General features: G+C 41.2%; 1 protein-coding gene across 2 annotated transcripts in view; it reads right to left on the reverse strand.

Moving 5' to 3' along the window:
• stk10 (serine/threonine kinase 10) overlaps positions 1 to 16,213 on the reverse strand; it is a 113,785-nt gene extending 97,572 nt beyond the window's left edge. For both annotated transcript variants that reach the window (XM_073067667.1, XM_073067666.1), the window contains exon 1: positions 15,727 to 16,213. In XM_073067667.1, the coding sequence (XP_072923768.1) occupies positions 15,727 to 15,882 (156 nt within the window). In that variant the 5' untranslated portion in view covers positions 15,883 to 16,213. The remainder of the gene's footprint in view (positions 1 to 15,726) is intronic.
• Positions 16,214 to 17,484: the final 1,271 nt, after the last annotated feature.

Raw genomic sequence — 17,484 nt, forward strand, 5'->3', positions numbered from 1 at the left:
CAGTCTTATCACAGTTGGAAAGAAGCTGTTCCCAAATCTGGCCGTACAAATCTTCATGCTCCTGAACCTTCTCCCGGAGGGAAGTGGGACAAAAAGTGTGTTGGCTGGGTGGATCTTGTCTTTGATTATCCTGGCAGCACTGCTCCGACAGCGGGTGGTGTAAATTGAGTCCAAGGATGGAAGATTGGTTTGTGTGATGTGCTGGGCTATGTTCACGATCTTCTGCAGCTTCTTCCGGTCTTAGACAGGACAACTTCCATACCAGGTTGTGATGCACCCTAGAAGAATGCTTTCTATGGTGCACCTATAAAAATTAGTGAGGGTTTTAGGGGACAGGCCAAATTTCTTCAGCTTTCTCAGAAAGTAAAGGCGCTGGTGGGCCTTCTTGGCAGTGGACTCTGTTTGGTTAGACCAAGTCAGGTCATTTGTGATATTCACCCCAAGGAACTGAAAGCTTTTGACCTGTTCCACCTGCGCACCACCGATGTAGATGGGGTCGTGTGGTCCGCTACTCCTTCTGAAGTCAACAACCAATTCCTTCGTCTTGCTGACATTGAGGGATAGGTTATTGTCTTTGCACCATGCCACCAGGTTCTTAATTTCCTCTCGGTACTCAGACTCATTATTATCCAAGATATGGCCTACAATTGTGGTGTCATCAGCAAACTTATATATTGAGTTCGATGGAAACTTGGCTACACAATCATGGGTGTACAGTGAGTACAGCAGGGGGCCGAGTACACAGCCTTGTGGGGCACCGGTGCTCAGAGTGATTGTAGAGGAGAGCTTGTCCCCTAATTTTACTGTCTGGGTCCTATGTGAGGAAGTTGAAGATCCAGCTGCAGATCTGAGTGCTAAGACCCAGGTTTCAGAGCTTAGGAATCAGTTTATTTGGAATGATGGAATGATAAAGACTTTGGAAATAATACATTGAAGGAATAAGAGGGAAGGAACCATGAAAGTGGGGCTAGAGTTTGCAAAGAGATTAAGAACATGCTTACTCTGTTAGATTCCTCTTCGTCAAAATATGGCTATTGTGAAAGGACAGAGCACATCACCTACAACAAATGATATAGGGACTAGTGTGATGCTTGAGAGATTTGTAAACCTTGCATCTCTGAAATCCAACTATAAGGCACAACTTTTGATCAACTCTTATGCTGATTGCTCTATTTTCTAAGAATATCACAGGCACAGTTCTGCTTAAAAATTACACATTAAACAACGCAGATTAAAAATTTCTTCAAATGACTATACCAGGAAACAAATACCAATTAGTGACTCACAACTTGAAAATCTACCAAGTTTTGTAGATCTAGAACAAAAACTGCAGAGAAATACAGTGCTACAATGCAACTTGCATTAGCTTTTGCCTTGAGCTCTACTGAGAACCAAGGCCTTACACCCTGGATGTCATTCAAGCTGCCCTGCCAGTAGGCTTGCCGATAATCTGCAGGATTTGCATTGTTATCAGATGAACACGTGAGAAGATGGAGCAGTACTGCAAGGGCAGCAGCTGAATATCCAAAATTGTCCAACTGAGTAACTTCCTGCTGACGACACAGATCCTTGAAGACCATCTGAATGTGGAATCTCGGGGACTCAGGTACAAAAACCAAACACTAATGGAGCATGTTGGGGCCAGACTGATCATCCTAGTTCAGATGCAGGCACACTTAACTGGTGGTTCCAGGCCTGTCACTGTAAATACCGCTCCAGAATTTAATATGGGAACATTGTTAATTTCAAAGCAGGAAGACACTTCAGTAGAAGACATAACTGTAGCTTATATTAGTTTGAAATGTGAAATCACAATATTTTTTTTTTTAAACATTTTAAATTTCAAAGCACTTCCAAATATCAAGTAAAGCCACCAGTTAGCAGAAGGGACTGGTTAGGTTCAGCCTGTTCCATTGACCTACTATTAATTCAAAGCAGAAGTAATATTCAGACATGCGATTTAAACCAAACTCATTTTGCCTTCATAGCCTTACCACAATTTCCAAATCAAATACCTTGTCATTCAGGATTAAATATCATTTAGATTTTTGCATATTACACTTAAAGCACTGACAGAAAGCAATCATATTGATATCCATTTTGTTTGAAGTAATAATTTAAGTAGTGTTTTGTCTCATAACCCTCATCACAGATGCACTAGGTAAACACCCATGCACCGCTGTGAAACAGAAACAGATAGCGTTCACACCATGGCACAGCCAGCTAAGCTGCTGCCTCACATTTCCAGTACTTGGGGTTTGGTGCTAACCTTGGGTGCTGTGCAGGTTTCAGTTTGTTTCTCCCCCCCACCCCCACTTCCATAACAAACATGGGTTGGTAGGTTAATTGGCCACTGTAAATTGGCCCGTTTTTTTTTTGAGGAGTGGTAAAATCCAGAAAGTGAGGAAAATAAAAATGTAATTAGTGATTAGCACAGGAAGAGTACAAAGAGGTACTTAATGGTTGGTGTGTATTCAGTGGACCAAATAGTCAGTTCCTATGGCCCCAGTCTGCAACATCCACCAGAGTTCATGCTGCAAAAAAAAACAGGATTTTATATCTTGCAGAAAGAATGTTTCTTAGCAGCTGCTAGCGAGTGTAGTCACGTTAAAGCAAAAGGTAAGGACACATTTTATGAAAGCTTCTGCTCTTCAAGTTGCACCCAGTATGACAATTATCTCAAGATATTTGAGTTAACATTTTAATAAACAAGAATTTGCAAGCACCAAGAATACATTATATGATAAACTGAGGAATCAATTACAGATTTTAAAGCTTCGTCAGGATTTGACTCAAAATAGGAATACCTTGCAATGTCATCTCAATTTGAATTTTCCAGCCGCATCAAGTGATGCGGAAGATAAAGGTAATAAATTACTGGGATGAAAATGGAATTCGCCATTCAGCTGAGAGCTATGTGCCGTTGCAATTTGTTTCACTTAAGTTGCCTCATTGAAAGACACTTGGTTACTACTGAACCCACAAACAGGAATTGAAAAATTTTGTAAAAATACTAACAAGCAGAACATGTGGGGGAAAATTAACACTTCAGGCTCAGCATTTCATCAGAACTGAGGAAAGCTGAGACAAAAATTAAGGAGAGAAGTGGGGCATAAGGTCGAGGACAGGAAAGATTAAAAAAAAGGAACTGATGAAGCACAGTGTAAGAGGGTGGTAAAAACAGATGACAAACAGCAATAGGCAAGTTCGGTGGTGGAGTAAATAGAGGAAAATTAAATTAACTTAAAGTATCTGAAATAACAGCAAAGAAGGGAAAAGTGTAAAATAATTATAAATGCTGGAAGTCCATGTTGTGAATGCTAGAATATCTGCAACCATTGAACTTAATGGGGAATCTAGAAGGCTATAATGTACCTAGTCAGAAGTGTGAGGTTGCACTGCACTCAGTGTAGGAGGTGAGACCAAGTCCAGAGTTGAAGAATTAAAATGGCAGATGACTGGAACTGAACACCTCCTGTATTGCACTTTAGCTTTTCCAGTGAAGAAAGACTACAATGCGTACAGAGTGTAATACACTAAATAGTAATTTGTACAAATTAATTGGAGTATCTGGGCTCAGTACAGTCAACATCTCCTGGTAGTTGAACGTGAATGCAGTTAAATCTAAGCATAGAAAGGAGGGATGTGCTAGTAAAGATGGAACAGCGTCTTTTTGACGCTAAAATAGGGGAGGATGATGGCTCTGATGATACGAGATGTTGAAAATCATTGAATCGGGAAGCTTGTAGGCTGGATCAAAGGAGGTTAGGAAGATGCAGTGTAAGAAAAAGAACAGAAAGAACAGGCACGGATGAGAATCCTGTTACTCAAGATGCAGGAGAGCCTGGGGAATACAAAGACATGTACCAACTGGAACAGAATGGGGAATCTTTACAGGAGGCATGTTGCTGGAAAATATAGCAAGATCACCAAGTGTGTGAAGTTGTCTTCAATTCTGACTGCTATCCTATCCACAGAAATCGAGACAGGAATTCCAAGGGAAAATACTATTGAGGGCAACAGTAATAATCAGTAAGAAGGGTAATAAAAATTTCTAGCTCAAGGGAAGGGCAGGAGGCATCACCAATATAGTCATTAACATCAGAACAAGAAATACAGGAGATAATTAATATCCTATATATCCCAGATGTATTACAGGTCGAGTCTGTGGTAAAGAAGGCATATGCAATGTTGGCATATTTGCAAGGAAAATAGAAGATAAAATAAAAGCCTTTACAAGACACTAGTCAGGCCACACTTGGAGCACTGTCTACAGTTTCAGGCCTAATATCTCAGAAAGGATGTGCTGTCATTGGAAAAAGTCCAGAGATGGTTCACGAGGATGATTCCGGGAAGGAAGGGGTTAACATATGAGGAATGTTTGGCAGCTTTGGGCCTGTACTCACTGGAATTTAGAAGAATGCAATGAGATCTCATTGAAACCCTCCGAATGTTGAAAGGACTCAATAAGGAAGGTGTGGAGAGGAGGTTTCCTCTGCTGGGGGTATCCAGAACTAGAGGGCACAGCCTCAAAGTTGAGGGGCCACCTTTTAGAACAGTGGTAAGGAGGATTTTTTTTTTAGCCAGAGAGTGGTGAATCTGTGGAATGCTCTGCCACATACTGCAGTGGAGGCTGTCTAAGGAGAAAATTGATAGTTTCCTGATTGGTTAGGACATCAAACGATATGGTGAGAAGGCAGGTGCATGGGGTTAAGTGGGATCCAGGATCAGCCATGAATGGACTAACTTGCTCCTACATCTTACGGTCACATAAATAACCAATTCCTAAACGCTGACAATCACCTCATCAAATACAGTACAGCATTCAAGTACACAGAAGGTTTATACTTGTATACTGTCAAATTATCCAAAATGATACACCTTAAGTCTCTAACCTTTTATCATTGGAAACAATTTGTTCCCATCTACTTAATCCCAATATTTTAGTTCTAGGATCAAACACATCAGTCTTTTGTTACACGATGAACATGTGCAACTTTCAAACTCTTTCCTCAATCCGGCAGAACTTAAGTACATGCTACTTCAGCAACCTTTTTTAATGGCACAGTCTCCAAAAATAAATTTACTGTCACAGTTGTGGTCTTAAAAAGAGGTACTTTGGATAAATGTCATGTTCTAGTTATTAAAATCACAAACATTAAACTTGGAGGAAGTACAGTCACTACATTCCAAACTTCAACAGTAATTCAAGTGTAAAGGGCTGCAAATAACTAACACTACATTGAGCTGATGAGGCATAACGATTTTGGCATATCAGACTATAAATAAGATTTTATAATGAATTAGTACGTTGGTTAGAATGTTTAACCATCTGTTATGAGCACCGGATAATTTCAGAAAACGAAGGATTTTCAACTAGACTTCAAGCTCTCTGCTCTGCCTTAAAATTAGTTTTCTCAGTTCTGATAAAATTTGGAGTCTTACATATGAACTTTTAATGTTCATACTAATATGGTCAACTCTCACAATGACACTACCATTAAGATTTGGATATATGATTTGCATGTGGTCTCAGGCCATTTTACAATTTGCCCTCTAATTTCTTCACTGTTCTTGCAATGATGCCTGAAATATAATTAACTTTGCTAACTGCTTCTGGCATTTTTAGACAATGCCTACTAAGTTTACCGAGTTGCCCATTTTGTGCAGTTTAATAAGCAATTTGTGTCTCCATCTATAACTCCTGAAATTAACATACCACGTGCTAGCTTGACCCATCAAATCCAGTTTGGCCACAGAATGAATTAGTGTATTATACAGGGTTGGCCAATTTCTCCCAATGTAATCCAGAGATACTGCTGGTTGTAATATCTCCAGGCTGAGTGAGGAGATCAAAAGCAAATCTGTTCTTCTTGAGATCACTCATAATTTGGTGGAAACTGCATACATCAACATCCAAAGCACCCCCAGTCAAAAAGCATGCTATTCAAAATAAGATAACGCCTTGTGACATATGACATGGCCATCAAAGCAATCACATGTTTTAAAGGAAAAGAAAACCAAAACCAGTTCACTTCATTGAACATTATGAATAACTAATAACCTATGGTGAACAATCAAATAGAGAATACATTAAATATTCAAAGTGTATTCCTGCACACAATCGTACAATATCCTTGAAACTCAGATTTTGTGAACTATCCCAGGAATGGAGCATTAACATGAGAGCTCAAGGATCAGCATCACCAAGCTTAATTACATTAAAAAACTTTTGATGAATGTCCTCTGCAATTTCCATACTTTGATGCCAGAACAGTGCAATAAATTAAGTATATGACACTTAAAAGAAAGCTCAGTGTGAAATGAAACTGCCTAATGTTCTGGACTCAAATGACAACTCTTAAACCATAACCAGATGATTTAAACTAAAGCAAGCTCCAACCAATCCTGAGGAAATCTACAGATGCTGGAAATTCAAGCAACACACACAAAATGCTGGTGGAACACAGCAGGCCAGGCAGCATCTATAGGGAGAAGCGCTGTCGACGTTTTGGGCCGAGACCCTTCGCCAGGACTAACTGCAAGGAAAGATAGTAAGAGATTTGAAAGTGGGGGGGGGGGGGGAATGCAAAATGATAGGAGAAGACCGGAGGGGGTGGGATGAAGCTAAGAGCTGTTAAGTGATTGGCAAAAGTGATAGACAGCTGGAGAAGGGAAAGGATCATGGGACGGAAGGCCTAGGGAGAAATAAAGGGGGAGGGGAGCACCAGAGGGAGATGGAGTATTATCTTCTCCAGTTATTTCACATTTCCCCTCCCCTCCTACTTTCAAATCTCTTACTATCTTTCCTTTCAGTTAGTCCTGACGAAGGGTCTCAGCCTGAAACGTCGACAGTGCTTCTCCGTATAGATGCTGGCTGGCCTGCTGTGTTCTACCAGCATTTTGTGTGTGTTCCAACCAATCCTGTACATTTCTAATCCTGTTAAAACTTGCCTGGCAAGAACATCAATAAAGGCAACATTGCTCACAAAATTACCTCTACGTTTGTATAATTATTCTATTTTCAAATAATCAGCAGCCATACAGATTTTAATATCCAGGGCTGGGATTTAACCTTAGACATGAGTGATAATGTAATTTTTGCTGATGGACAATTCTGGTGACTTTTCTGATTTTCCAGGGGAAAAAATTTTGATATTTTTAAAAAAACTACAGTTGATCTATTTTCAGCTCACTCACTTACCTTTATGATGGTCACTGCACCCCTACATACTGATAAAGTAAAAAAAAACAAATCAGCACAAAATTATATCCCAAAAATGATTTCATGAAAGCAATTTATAGTTTGGCTCAACAGACAACATACCAATAGACTGCATTTGCACACAGAACAAGCAGTGACATCAATTAGAGACATTTCCACAAAATAAAAAACACAAAAAAACTGCACTTGAATCAGAAAATACACATACTCGTTCCAGGACTTTATTCTCCCTTATTCAATTTATTCCTCATTGAGCAAACCATGGAACTGTTTGCAAGTTTCATCCAAATTTTCCGTCAGAATGATTTAAGTCCTAATACAATTCCTCAGCAGGCCACACCTCTCTATGAACTAGTAACCAGAACATTTTGCAACTTGGTAATGCCACCAAAAAAAAAACAAACTGGCTCCCAAATGGCAGAAGATGCTTGCAGCCTTAAAGCAGCTGGCAAATAAACACCAAACACTTGTATGTGATGTACACAATAAATTGGGCAGGATCTGTAATGGTTTGAAACATCATTAAAAAAAATGCACAACCACAATTAGTAAATCACAGTAAACATTTTTGTTGCAGGGTCAATTACATACTGTCTACCTCACTGGTTAATAAACAGTGAACAGTTTACAGCAACAAAATTCATTTTATTGTAAAAATCCAGAATTTTAGTCACAGCTTTTAATATTAGATGGTACTTTAAAACATCACGAATATACTCATCATCATTATGCGCTGTGTCATATGACGTGGGCGATCATGGTACTGACCATGAGCATTCTTGGCAATTTTTTCTAAGTGGTTTGCCATTGACTTCTGGGCAATGGCAGGTGACCAAGCATTATCTATACTCTTCAGAGATGCTCTGCCTGGTGTCAGTGGTTGCATAACGAGGACTTGCGATGTGCACCAGCTACCAGCTGGCCCCATGGCTTCACTTGACCCTGATCAAGGGGGCTAAGCAGATACACCCTGGCCAAGGGTAATCTGCAGGCTAGCGGAGAGAAGGAGCACCTTACACCTCCTTTGGTATAGATACATCTCCACCCCGAATACACACAATTGGCTTCAAAATTAGCTATTACACACAACAGCAGTCCATTTCCCCCAACATTAAATAAAACAAACTTCAATTAGATCAAGGATCCATCACATCAGATTTTGAATATTTTGGCTACATGAAGTTTTTCTTTGAGTAGAACTTAATTTAAACAGCCCCAAAAATGGCATGAAAGGTGGTCATAAAATGAGTGTTCATACTCCAGCATGACATGACAAAATTTCATAATCAAAGTCTCTTTTCCACTGCTTTTACTCAGCTTTTCTGCTTGAGGCATGACAGATCATGAATTTGCAAAATAGGAAAACAACGCCACATCCTACCACTGAGTTTGCATTCCAGAGAATCATACCCAAAGTGCACAAGATTGAGTAGAATTCTTCAGAATGAATTCCAACAAGCAGTACAACAGGTCAACAGCAGCAGCTATTTTAAATGTAACCAGTGCAAAAAAAAAAGTCAGAATTTTAGTCACAACTTTTAATGTTAGATGAAACTTTAACAATTTCCAAAGAAATTTTACGCAAAAAAGAATGCAGCTGACAACAGGTCCACTGTTTCCCAGTGTCAGTTGCAGGCCTTATTATACACAGTGCCTCGAAAAAGTATTCAGCCCCCACAACTTCCTTCACATTTTACTGCCTCGTTTTCCAAATTGAAAATATATTGAAGTAGGATTTTTGAGCTAATCTACAAAACATTGTGCATCATGTCAAATCAAAAGAAAATTTCCAAAACCTGTCAATAATTTATTAAAAATTAATAGCCAAAATTTGAGGGTTTAAAAAAAGCATTTATCTCCTTTGTAATTACTATGCTAACTTTCCCCGGTGCAATACTGTATATTAACTTCCCAATTCACGCAATTTGAGATCACCTGTTTTCAATGAATTCATAAGAACAAACACCCCTTCTCTCTAAGGTTTAACAGTATGGTAGATTTTCAACAGACCAAACCAAACTGAAGGCAAAGAGCATAATGGAGAAACACAAATCTGGGGAAGGGAACATGATCACTTCAAAGGCACTGAACATACCTCAGAGCTCAGTGCAATCCATAGTTAAAAGTAGAAAAAAATATGAAACCACAGCCATACTGCCTAGGTCAGGCTGCTCCTCTAAACTTAGTCACCAGAAAATAATGGTATTTGTAAGAGAGGCTGCTGTGACACCAACGGTCACTGAGTGAACAGCAGAAGTCAGTGGCTGCAACTAGTTCATGGCTCCACAGTCTAAGTTCTTGCACAAAATGGGCATTTATGGAAGACTAAGAAGGAAGAAACCCTGGCTGGAAAAAAGCACATCCTTGCCTATAAAGACTTTGTAAAGCATCACCTAGAAGATACTGTAAATATGTGGAAAAATGTCTTGTGGTTGGATGAGCATCTAATACGCAAATCTAACACTGCGTATCAGCCAGGTATCACCATCCTTACTGTAAAGTATGATGGTGGTAACATCATATGGGGATTATTTTCAGCAGCAGGGACAGGAAATCTGGTCAGGATTAATGGGAACATGAATGCAGCCAAATACAGAGAAATCCTGGACAAAAGCCCGATAGCCTCTGCCAGAAAGCTCAAACGGGAGAGGGAGTTTGTCTTTCAACAGGACAATGACACAAAGCGCACTGCCAGAGCATGGAGTGGCTTCAAATGAAGAAAACTGATGTCTTTGCGTGGCACAGTTAAGAGTCTTAACCTTAACCCGATCGGACATCTCTGGTAAGACCTCGAGATTGCTATCCACCACCACTCCCCAAATAACCTGGGCACAGCTTGAGCAATTTTGCAAAGAGGAATGGGCAAATCTTGCTCCATCATGCTGTACAAAGCTAACAGAGACTTGTGCAAAATAACTACTGGCTGTTATAGCTGCGAGAGGTGGTTCAGCTAAGTACTGAGCAAAGGGGGATGAATACTTTTGAACTGCTGACATTTCAGTTTTTGAAATTTTAGTCTTTCATGTTCTACAATTTTCCCTGTTTTTGGTCTCTACGGTGTAAAAAGGAGCATGTGATTCACAAATAAAAATTCTTAGTTAAATTGGTCAAAATCCCTGGCTGTAACACTCATTTATGTGAATAAAGGGTTGGGGCTGATTACTTTTATAAGGCACTATACAATTGGAGGTTTTCAAAATGATTCAAAGCACTTCAGAAATAATTAATTTCCTGAAGTGCAGCTAAACGAAGTAACAACTCTAGAGAGTAAAAAAAGTGATTTTGATGAATGAGCATTGCCAACATTTTTTGTTAATTCATTTTCTAGAATTCTTATTATTTTTGCCCATGCTCATTTGCCCGCGAGCGGTGGCAGTTGGCCACATCTTAAACTGTTAATAATAATACACACCACCCCATCTTGCTATAAAGGAAGATCCATCAACATTGAAAGAATTTAATATCCAATATATTCAAACCAGGAGATAAACCTGTGGGTGATGATGATCCCACAAGCCTGTGTCTCTTGTTTGTGTCCAAGCTTAAGGTCATGGAGGTGCCATCTGTGAGGCTTGGGAGGGTAACAACTGTTTAAAAAGGACATCACAGACCCTAAGAACAATTCACAGGTTGTGTGTAGAATGGAGGCTTAGGCTGACTGGGGCATCTAGCAAGTGAGCTGATGAAAGTGGACAGGGAGGGACTGGATCAGAGTCAATGAAGGGCGCAACAAAGTTTTGACATAGTACTCCATCCTTCCCCTCCACAACCACATTCTGATTTCTTCCCCCTTCTTTTCCAGTCCTGGTGAACAGCCTCAGCCCGAAACTTCAGCTGTTCATTTCCTTCTACAGTCGTTGCCTGACTTGTTACGTTCCTCCAGCACTGAGTGTTGCTCAAGATTTCCAGCGTCTGAAGAACCTCTTGTGTCTATGATTTCTACATTATTCTTTTCCACACTCAGTACTGCAAACTCTAATGGCCCTTGCCTTCCCACACATTTCACCTCCGAGGTCCTCTGCACTGACCACTTCTAATGTCTTTGTCCCAACAGGCTCATCTTTACCATGGATGTACAATCTCTTTACAGCTTCATGCTATACCGTTATGGTCCAAGATCCTTCTGCTTCTTCCAGCTGCTCAACCAGTTGCCCCTCCACCAGCACTCATTCGTCTGGTAGAATCTGATCTCACATTACCCGACTTCCCCTTCAACTCCATTCATTTGCTTCAGATCAAAGGTGTAGCCTGGATTCCAACTGTGCCAGTCTTTGTTTGTCTTTCTTTTAATACATCCCACATCCATTCCCGCAATTCCTCTGCTAGTACACTGAACAAATTCTCACAAGTAACAAAACAGAATCAACAGGAGCAGCTGCCTTAGTGCAACCAGGGCTGCTTTCAGTACTCCTACAGAACTCAACTATTTCAATACTCTTCAATTTCCACCCTGCTCTCTTCTTCCCATGAAGAATTCATAACTCTTCCCTTCCCTTTCTGGATCTCTCCATCACAGAAGATAAATGAGGTAACAACATCTAGGCCTCCCACAGTTAACTCCTCTTTTCATCTCACCTTGACTCTTGAAAGGACTACCCCTTTCTCCTAGTTTCTCCATCTGTCATCTCTGCTCCAATGATGAGACTTTCTGTAGATGCGCCTCTTTCTTTCTTCTTCCAGAATCATCACTTCTCCTCTATCAACATCACACCCTTTTCCTGGGCCTCTGCTCTCACCCTCTATTCCCCAGGGCAACAGAAGGACATAATCCCTCTGATCCTCACCGGCAACCCACGAGCCTCCGCATTCAACAAATCACTCTGCGAGGCTTCAAAGTAATTCCACTGTCAGGCACATCTTCCCTGCTAATTGCTTTGCAGCATTTCACAAGGGCCTTTCCATTTGCAACTGCCTGGTCTCCACTTCCATTCATATCAACCACCTTCCTTCATAGGGCACTTTGCTTTGCAACTGCAGGCCTTTTATATTTTCCTTTCCTCCACCCAGAACACAAACTTTCTTTCCAAATGAAGTAGTGATTCACTTACACTTCCAATCTCGTGTATTTCATACAGTATTCACAATATGGACACCTCTACGTTGCAGAAACTAAGCATCAATTGAATGATCACTTTTGCAGAGTGCTTGCACTCAGCCCACAAGGTTAACCCTGAGCATCTTACTGCCCGGTGCCTCGTTTCTCAATCCCACTCAAACCTATCAGTCTGTGTCCTTCTGTACAGTTACTATGAGGAACAAGGCAAAGCTGAGGAACAGCACCTCATCTTCTATCTGAGTTTGTTGCAGCCTTCTGGACTCAATACTGAATTTTACTACTTCAGGTAAATTGATTTTGCCCTTTGCCATCTGCAATATTGGCTCAGCTCTTTTGCTCCCCTTTTTTTCTGGATGTGGAGGACATGCTCAGCCCAACCTGCTGGCCATGTCTTCTTGCTCTGCATTTCTCACTCTTGCATTCTTCTATCTTCTAATTCCTCTCACTCACTCATTGGCCAGATAATCCAGTTTACCTGCACACCATGGATTTGACCCTTGCAGGGACATTCATCCTTCATGTAGAATGAGCTACACCTTCCCAGCCCTTTCTTCAACCTGAAACGTTAATTCTGTTTCTCTTAAAGTTCACATTTATTATCAAAGTACACATATGTCACCATATACCACCCTGAGATTCACGTTCTTGCGGGCATTCACAGTAGATACTAAAAAAAAATCAATTGCAACAACTACACAAAGATGAACAAACAACCAATGTGCAAAAGATAAACTGCATAAATACAAAACAGAAACAAATAACAAGTACTAAATAATATTGAGAATGAGTTCAGACAAAGGCCCTTCGGCCCATAACATTGTGCCAAAACAATTGCAGTAGTAGTCAAATGACCAACTGAACTAATCACTAAATACACACAATGTTATCTTCCTCACATTCATGTGCCTTATATATCTGGCTCCACCACCACCACATGCAGCATATTCCAGGCACCCACCACCACTGTATAAAAAATGTCTTGCCTCTCACTGCTTTAGAATCACCTCCTCTCACCTAAAATACATGACGTCTGATATCAGACATTTCAACCCTTGGAAAATGATGCTGTCTATCTATGCCTCTAACAATCTTATAAACTGCCATCAGATCTCCCCTCATCCTCCAACATTCCTGAGAAAAACAACCAAGATTGTCCAACCTCTCGCAAGCAGCACCTGGTAAACCTCTTCTGCACCCTCTCCAATGCCTCGGCATTCTTCCTATAAAGGGTGACCAGAACTATATGCAATACTCCAGACAACAACACACACAAAATGCTGGTGGAACACAGCAGGCCAGGCAGCATCTATAGGGAGAAGCGCTGTCGACGTTTCGGGCCGAGTCCCTTCGTCAGGACTCCAGATGCAATACTCCAGATGTGGCTTTAACTAGAATTTTAGAAAGCTGCAACCTAACTTCCTGACTTTTGAACTCAATGTCCCAACGAATTAAAGACAAGCATGCCTTATGTCTTCTTGATCACCCTATTACCTGTGTGGCCACTTTTGGGGAGCTATGAACTTAGACCCAAAGATCCCTCTTCTCATCAACACTGTTAATGGTCTTGTAGAGTCTTCTCACAGAAACAGCCTGAACTGCTGAGTATTTCCAGAATTTTCTGTCACATGGATATCTGCTACGTGATGGAACTGCTAATGAAGGTGCTTTCATCCTCGGTCACTTGACAGACAGCAAAGTGCTTTACAACAAACTATTAATAATATTCTGCACTAAAAATGTTCAAACTGATCTTACACAGTGAACGGTAGGGCACCGAGGAGTGTGGTAGGACAAAGGGATCTGGGTATACAGGTCCATAATTCATTGAACGTGAAGTCACAGGTTGATAGGGTCATAAAGAAAGCTTTCAGCACAATTGGCCTTCATAAATCAAAGTCTTGAGTCCAGGAGACAGGATGTTATGTTGAAGTTGAACAAGACATTTGTGAGGCCTAATTTGGATTATTGTGTGGTTTTGGTTAGCTACCTACAGGAAGGATGTAAATGAGGTTGAAAGAGTACAGAGAAAATTTACAAGGATGTTGCTGGGTCTGGAGGTTCTGAGTTACATGGAAAGACTGAATAGGTTAGGACTTTATTCCTTGGAATGTAGAAGATTGAGAGAAAATTTGATGGAGGTATACAAAATTATGAGGGGTATAGATAGGGTAAATGCAACCAGGCTTCTTCCACTGAGGTTCAGTGGGGCTACAACTAGAGATCATGGGCCATGGGTGAAAGGTGAAGTTAAGGGGACCATGAGGGGAAACCTCTTCACTCAGCGGGTCGAGAGAATGTGGAATGAGCTGTCAGTACAAGTGGGCTTGATTTCAACATTTAAGATAAGTTTGGATAGGTTCTTGGCAAAGGGTATGGAGGGCTATAGTCCCAGATGATGGGAGTATGCAGTTTAATGGTTCAGCACAGATTAGATGGGCTGAAGGGCCTGCTTCTGTCCTGTACCTTTCTATGACTCTGATTATTGAAAGTCAGAAGTGCTGCCTGAACTCAGTTACAGCGCTGCACATCTCTGATAGCACACACTAATTGTGGAACAAGATAAATATTAGCCCAAAAGTAAGAGACAGAACAACGCCAGGCTCGTGGTTGTTGTACGGTGAGCCAATAACTTACCATAAACAAGAACACTCTCGAAGCTTACTTACTTTAAGAGAGTACAGAGGAAAAAAACTGGCATGGTATACTGATAAAGAACGGCATTTGGCAAATCAGGGCCTGAACCCGGTGCCTGCGAGCTCCGTTACCACAGACGGTACGAATCGCGGACTGGAATCTTCAGCAACAACTACCACTGTGCTCTGAGGTTTACTTATTTGGGAACCTTGAAATTCCACAAGGCCATGTGCAAGAAACGTGATTATTCGCTAGATTAACCTTCCCCAAAATACACAGGGTCAGCTCAAACAATAAGAAATCAGTTTGTATCTAGTTTTCATCAGCCAGACCCACAGGGTGACCGGCAAAACTCGAGATGCACAATTAAAACATACTCGTCCAACAAAAAATCCCCGTCTCCTTCTGAAAGTCCCCATAACAACACAAAGTGTTCTTCCGCTAGAACTCATGTCGCTGAAAGAAAAGTTACTTAAAATTTGTACTCATGTTATGAGTGTATCAAAAGCTACCGTTGTGTGAGGAAAAGACGTTATTTAAAAAAGAAAAGTGTGCAAACGGCAATCCCACCCCTCCCCAAATTAGATTCACAGGGGAAAGGAAGGAAGGAAGGCAACGTGATGAAGCAGCTAATGAGACAGGCTGCAACAATGTCTTTTCCGCCAAGATGATATAGCAAAGTTTCAAAGACTTTAAAGAGACACCGGAGGCACGCGGAACGCCCAGAGATTGCGGGAAGGCTCGGAACTTCAATAACGGATCCCCACCCCAAATGCTGAACAACGCAGACAAAGTTTCACTGCACCAGTACCTTATAAACCTTGCCGAAGGCGCCATCGCCCAGCTCCCCGATCACCTCCCAGATTTCTTCGGGGTTGCAGTCCCTGCGGACGTGCTCGTACTGTTTGCATTTCTTCTTCTCAAAGGTAGAAAGTCTCAAGATCCTCTTGAAGTTAGCGAAAGCCATGCCCGCAGCGGCGCGGAAGGGGGTGGGGGGGTGGGGGAGTTCACGGGAGGGGACAGGAAGCCGGTAGTCTGTCGGAGGGAGTCGAGTCTCCGCTCCGGGCCCGGACCGCTCCCAGCGGGGCCGAGCCGCACAACCCCCTCACAACGAAACTTTCACCCCCCCCTTCTCAGTCGATACAAGGTAATACCTCAACTTGGAACAAAAAGTGGCCTACTTCTTTTTAAGAAGCTATTTACATATGCGAAGTATGTATACATAGCCCGTTAACTCCAAACTTATTTGCCCCTCCACTCGACATCCACCTGTCCGGCTTCCGCGTGAATGCCACCCCTTCATATAATCAGTCGAACTCCCCTCCTCCTCTGCCATTGGTTGATATACATCTTTATTCAAAATATCAAAGGCTGCGAATGCTGCCAATTGGACAATCAGGACGTCAATCTTAGTTTGCTCCTCCTACAAGTGGGCGGTTTCAGCTCTTCACTTTTTATACCCCGAAGGTTGGGAAATTCTGAATGATGTATTACAATCTGTATTTCATATAAAATATCTTAGAGAAATTAATGGATTGAAAGTAGGTAGCCGGATTGTTTCAGTAATCCAAACTTTAATACTCCTGTACTTTTTTCTCTCTCTCTGAAGTCCTTGAACTTGCTGTTTCCTCCCAAATCTGGGCATGCCATTAGTCCACGTTTGTATCCTGCTCCACCTTTGGTAACTATGCTTTTGTCTTTAGGAATTCCCGATTAAAAGGTTTCCATCTCTCTACCTTCTCTTCTGTTAGATTCTCCCCTTAACTTACCGCTTTGACGGAGATTTGTGAGAACAAAGGCAATCACAACAGCTGTAGAATTTAAACTGAATTAAATAATCACAGTGGTGGTCCTTGTAACTGTAAAGCAAAATTATATGATTATTTTTAAAACCTATCTGCTTAACCTTTTGAAGGGAAGCCCCAAATGAGAGGAAAACCATGTCATTGGGCCATGTTTGGCTCATGTCTGACTTCAGCAATGAACTGAAATGGCCAAGGAAGGCAACCATTTGTATCATATCCACTTTGTTAAAACATAAAAAATGATAAAGGTACAAGCAACACACACAAAATGCTGGAGGAACTCAACAGGCCAGGCGGCATCTATGGGAAAGAGTACAGTCGACATTTCAAGCTGAGACCCTTCACCATTCCTGAAACTGAAATGTCGACTGTACTCTTTTCCATAGATGTTGCCTGGCCTGCTGAGTTCCTCCAGCATTTTGAGAGTGTGTTGCTTGGATTTCCAGCATCTGCAGATTTTCTCCTGTTTCTGATAAGTACAAACAGACCGCTTGGCATTGAACTTGGCACAAATTCAGGCATGGGAAGTATGTTCTGTATACCACCCTAACCAGAAATATATTTATAGTCCTTCACTGTTGCTAAGTCTAAATCCAGAAACTCCCTCCCAAATGCATTATTCAAGATTCAATATCCAGGAAGGTTCAGTGTTATTTCCAACACACAAGTGTACAGAATGAAATAATTGTTACCCTGGATCCGATGCAGCACAAGTAAAAGCACAATAAGATATAGAAAATAATTTAAAAAAACAAAAAATATGA

The sequence above is a fragment of the Hemitrygon akajei genome, chromosome 15, assembly GCF_048418815.1.
Source record: "Hemitrygon akajei chromosome 15, sHemAka1.3, whole genome shotgun sequence".
NCBI lineage: Eukaryota > Metazoa > Chordata > Chondrichthyes > Myliobatiformes > Dasyatidae > Hemitrygon > Hemitrygon akajei.